This window comes from Vigna umbellata, chromosome 5 (genome assembly GCF_029865625.1).
Source record: "Vigna umbellata cultivar VRB3 chromosome 5, Vumbellata_1.0, whole genome shotgun sequence".
Lineage (NCBI taxonomy): Eukaryota > Viridiplantae > Streptophyta > Magnoliopsida > Fabales > Fabaceae > Vigna > Vigna umbellata.
The window spans coordinates 33,087,005-33,092,217 of record NC_142169.1 but is presented as its reverse complement, the minus strand read 5'-3'; the positions used below and the strand labels follow the sequence as shown (position 1 = coordinate 33,092,217).

The 5,213-nt window shown below is 31.9% G+C and overlaps 1 protein-coding gene across 1 annotated transcript; it reads left to right on the top strand.

Moving 5' to 3' along the window:
* The first annotated feature begins 3,306 nt into the window (after nt 1–3,306).
* On the top strand, nt 3,307–4,994 carry LOC124834145 (putative oxidoreductase At4g09670). The gene is made up of 2 exons (XM_047308772.2): nt 3,307–3,880; nt 4,086–4,994. Exons 1-2 carry the CDS (start codon nt 3,404–3,406, stop codon nt 4,704–4,706), a joined length of 1,098 nt encoding a protein of 365 aa, XP_047164728.2. The 5' UTR covers nt 3,307–3,403; the 3' UTR covers nt 4,707–4,994.
* Nucleotides 4,995–5,213: the final 219 nt, after the last annotated feature.

Genomic DNA, 5,213 nt, shown 5'->3' with positions numbered 1-5,213 from the left:
GGAAAGTAAGGTTACGGGGTTTGGTTTGGGAGGGAGGGAAGGAGGTGGCAGTGGTGGAGGACGAAGATGCAGTGAAGGAGAGGGAGGGACAAAAGATGGGAAAGATTCTCCCGTTGTAAAAAAAATTAAGTGTCACACCTTTACCCAGTTCAACCTAATTTTAACGAAAAATTATAGTTTTTTTAAAGAGGAGAATCAAACTTTACCAAAACTTGAAATAGAAACGAAAAATAAAATCGTTACTTCATGATTAAAAAAATGTTTAATCCTAAAAAATATGGTATCATCTATCTAGTTTCTTCAAGTTAAGAAGATAAATTGATATCATGTTTAATAAATTAATCACAAAAAAAAGTTATCATATGTTTGTCATTATTAGTCTTTAATTAGTGTACATATTGCGAACCTACTAAATACAAATCGTTTTTTAACGGGTTCTTATGGAGCATTCAGCACCTAAATTAAATATTCATCTCTTATTTTTAGATTACAACTTCAATTTCATGGATCATTGTCCACTACAATTGAATGTTCATTTTTCGGAATGTCTTAGATAAAAAAAACATTGATATAATTTTACTTTATGCTATTTTCATAGTACTGAAAAAATAATATTAAATTATAAAAAAAAATTGGCATAATTTCTTGATCATTACAGGAAAAATGTTTATCATATAATAAATTTGCTTTTTCTTTACTAAAATGCTGAAATTTAAAACATGGATGGAGAATGAACAAATTAATATAACATACTAACTTACATTAGTATTATTAAAACGAGTTATATGGTATGATCAAATTTAATCTGACTCGATCTATTAGGGGTTGATTACTTAGTAAGTCAACTAAACTTGACTGACTTATTAACAAGTTTAAAAAATTCAAACTTAGTCTGTCCCAACATAGGTTGATGGGTTAAATTAGATTTATGATTAATCAAATATAAGATTTCATTTAGGTAAAGATGTTACAAAATCTTCTCAATAAAAATTTTAATGTATAAATTTATGTATTTTTCATGCTGCTTAATTATTTCATAGAAAAATAATTTCACACGAGTCTTTGTTTCAATAGTTTTGTAAAATAACTAACGTAACAAAAAATACTTATTAGAAAAATTAAGTGGGTTGGTGAGCCAACCCGACTCACTACGGGTTCAACTCGGGTGAGTTGGGTTCTTAGTAAGCTGGGCTCAAAATTGAATCGTATCAAAATTTCAATTTTTTTTTCAACCAAACTTGGCTCGAACTCGTGATGGGCCAAATTGGCTCACGGGTTCCAACCCGTTTTGAGAACCCTGACTTATATATTGAAATGATGATTTGACACAACTTATTCATTATTATTAAAAAGTAGACTTTTAACTTACATAATAGGCTTATAAGATAAAAATTATACTCACATATATATATTATAAGTTGACTTTATCTTATATAGTGTAAGTTGACTTTATCTTAAATTGATGTGGAACTTTTAACCTAACTATTCATGTCAATTCATAGATTTCAAACATGAGACTAGATATAAATAAATGATCAATAGAGATTTGATAGTAGGTAGAACAATAGACCCAACAAATAATCAATTTTACTATAATAATTCAAACTCATGACATGACTATAATAATATGTTAAGAAGTAAATTTTAAACCTAACTTAGTCTTATAATGAAGTAATATTTATATCTATTTATGTATCCTGAATCACTCTTATTTGTAGTTAATATGAAATTTTGAATCGATACAAAGTTGTACTAATTTGACACCATTTTCTTAATCTCGATTTTTTTAAGTTACATTATTTTTATAATTCCAGAAAGAAATTACGCGATTTTGGTAAAGACTCCTGAATGACTTGATTAATTGGAACTTAAATTTTATTATATTTTATTTAAAATGTTCAAGTATTTTAACATTTGAACTTAAAAGAAGGGATTATAATTAAAATCAAATTTATATGCTTTGTAATTATTTGTGTTTTTGTTTGCTTTGTACTAATTTAGTGTTGCAGAAGAGGAAAGAGGATGGATTTGTTGTTCTGCAATTGATTGATTTTTCTATATTAATTTAAAAATAAACCAGGTAATTATTATCAGGAGTTTATTACTTTTTTGAGGAATTTAACAGACAATCAAAGGAGAAAATGTATAACTTGTATTTGGTTTACCGTAATCGCCCTTCTCACATTCATGAAGTTTCAAAACTCAGTGCACAATTCAATGTATTTTTCAAACTACATAATTAATAATCGATTATGAAGTTGTTTTTGTAATGTTCTAAGGGTGATTTTTTTAGAAGATAAATTTGAGTAAATTTAAAGGTAAAATTTATATTATTTTTTATAAAAAATTTGGACATAAAAGTAAGTGGATTTGATGACGAAGTTTGTGAATAATCCAAATCATATAATAGATAAAAAAAATTTAATAAATTAAAAGGCAATACTACTATTTTATCTTTATAGAAAAAGTTTATGTATAAATATATATTATTATACAAACGCAACACTCTATTCTTTCACTCACACGCACAAGACACATAGGGACAGAATAATAAAAACACATTTTATCTTTGTCAATTTTCACAATTTGTTCTTTTAGACTCTCACAAATCAACACATAACAACACGATCCACACTCATAAATTCATCGCTCCAAATCTATGCACATAGCGCATTCACTCAAAGAACACAAAGTTAAACATAACCTAAAGATTTTTTTTAAACCAAAACACTTGTCAATTGCATTAAGTTTTTTTCCCATAATTGGTAATGGTTTCTCCATATCATTTTATTTGAATTTATATTTTAAAATATTCTTTAAAAACTAATCTTATTTAAAAAAATAATAAAAGAAAACTATCCACAAGTATATTTAAGGAGTTCTTAAATAGAATATAATCTATTTTTTTAACAAGAAACCAAACAAATTTATTTAGATATAATAGATCAAACATATTTAAATATTTATTGATATTTAACTATGTTTAACTTTTAATAATAGTTTAAATTATTAATTTATCATATTTTCTATTATATCTTATTGAGTCAAAATTACTTACAAATGGTTTTTTTTTTCTAATATTTTTCTGTAATATAAATAACTCTATCTTCCATTTTTTTTTCGTTTCTTTTTTCCTCTATCCACTGTTTCATTAATTTACACACACTATTCTAATTAATTATTATCGAAATGAAATTTTATTGTTTAAAATTTTAAAATAATTTGTAAATGAGTTGATGCTCCACCACACAATCCGCCAAACATGATATGTGGCATCTCCTTCACTGATATATCCTATCCATGATTACACAATATCATCAAGAGATAAACTAAGTACCCAAATCCCTGCGCCAAAATTTCCATAACGAACTTACACCTGCATTGAAACACCCGTGCATATACCATGGTTGATACCACCAAAATGGTGCGTTTCGGCATCTTAGGCTGCGCCGAAATCGCTCGGAAAGTGGCTCGAGCCATTGACCTCGCCCCCAACGCCACTCTCTGCGCCCTGGCGAGCCGTTCCAAGGAGAAGGCGGAGAAGTTCGCCGCCGAGAACGGGTTTCCGGCAAGCGTGAAGATTTACGGAAGCTACGATCGGCTGTTGGAGGATCCAGGCGTGGATGCCGTGTACGTGCCTCTCCCCACGAGTCTGCACGTGCGGTGGGTGGTTATGGCTGCCGGTAGAAAGAAACACGTGCTGGTGGAGAAGCCTGCGGCTCTTGACGTGGCGGAGCTTGACCAGATCCTGGCAGCGGTCGAATCTAACGGCGTGCAGTTCATGGAAGGGAGCATGTGGTTTCATCACCCCAGAACTGCCCACATTCAACAGTTGTGCTTTGTTCCAAGCTCTGCTAAAAGCATTGGACCAATTCATTTTGTGAGTAATCGAATTCATATGATTTATTTAGTTATTATTATAATTCTGTTAGTTCAAAATATTAACAATTTTACCTTACATTTTTACAATGACAAAAAAATTGTCACACAATGAGAGATTATTACATTACTCTTTCTGAATTCATGGAAATTAAACTCTGTTGATAAAAAATCTGACGCGTTTATAATCTGCAAATTTTTTGAAGATCCACAGTACAGGAACAATGCCAGCAACACCTGAATTTCTAGCGAGTAATATTAGGGTAAAGCCGGAGTTGGATGGTCTTGGTGTACTTGGTGACTTGGCCTGGTACTGCATTGGTGCTTCCTTGTGGGCAAAGGGCTACCAATTACCAATCACTGTCACTGCTCTTCCTGATGTCAAAAGAAACAGTGCGGGAGTCATCTTGTCCATCACAGTTTCTTTGCTGTGGGACCAACCAATCCAAACACTAGCAACCATTCACTGCTCCTTTCTTTCTCACATCTCCATGGACCTTGTCATATGTGGTTCCGATGGCGCTGTGCATCTCAGGGACTTTACAATCCCGTACCAAGAGACCAGTGCCTCGTTTGATATCACATATGGAGCCAAATTTGTTGACCTTCACATTGGGTGGAATGTGAAACCAGAGGAGGTTCATGTGGTCAATGAGCTCCCACAAGAAGCTCTAATGGTGCAAGAGTTTTCTAGGCTTGTTGCAGGTATTAAAGATTGTGGGTCTCAACCGTCTGCCAAATGGCCTGAAATCAGTAGAAAGACTCAACTGGTAGTTCAGGCAGTAAACAAGTCACTAGAGCTTGGCTGTAAATCTGTTTCCTTGTAGCAGGATGGTTGCAAATAATCCAACACTTTCTTAAAACACCCTCATTTCCATCAGAAAAGCCCTTACGCCAACTGAGTGTTTCAAAATTGGAATAGATCACCATGGTCTAGTAAAAAAGGAAGCTTTTGGAACTGCTATTGCTAATCAGTTTCGAGGAGTGATTGTAACAAGAGATACAGACCTTTTTGACCTCTCTCAGAATCGTTAATGTTTATGTAAGTAGTATGAATGATAAAATTTGCCATCGGAACCATTTATCAACTTCCGTTAATTGCAGTTTTCAGTTCAGTCACTAGTAAAATCAGGGGATGCTGTTGCGGAAATGTGTGGAACTTTAAGACAAAAATCATCACCCTTCTGGATCTAGCAGTTTACTGTTGGGAAAAAAGAGATTTACAAAATTGTTTGTGTAGGTTTTGAATTTAAAATAGTTTACAAATTTGATTAGTATATTAGACAAGAATTTCAAAAAATCTCATAAACTAACTAAAATTTCAATTATAAAGA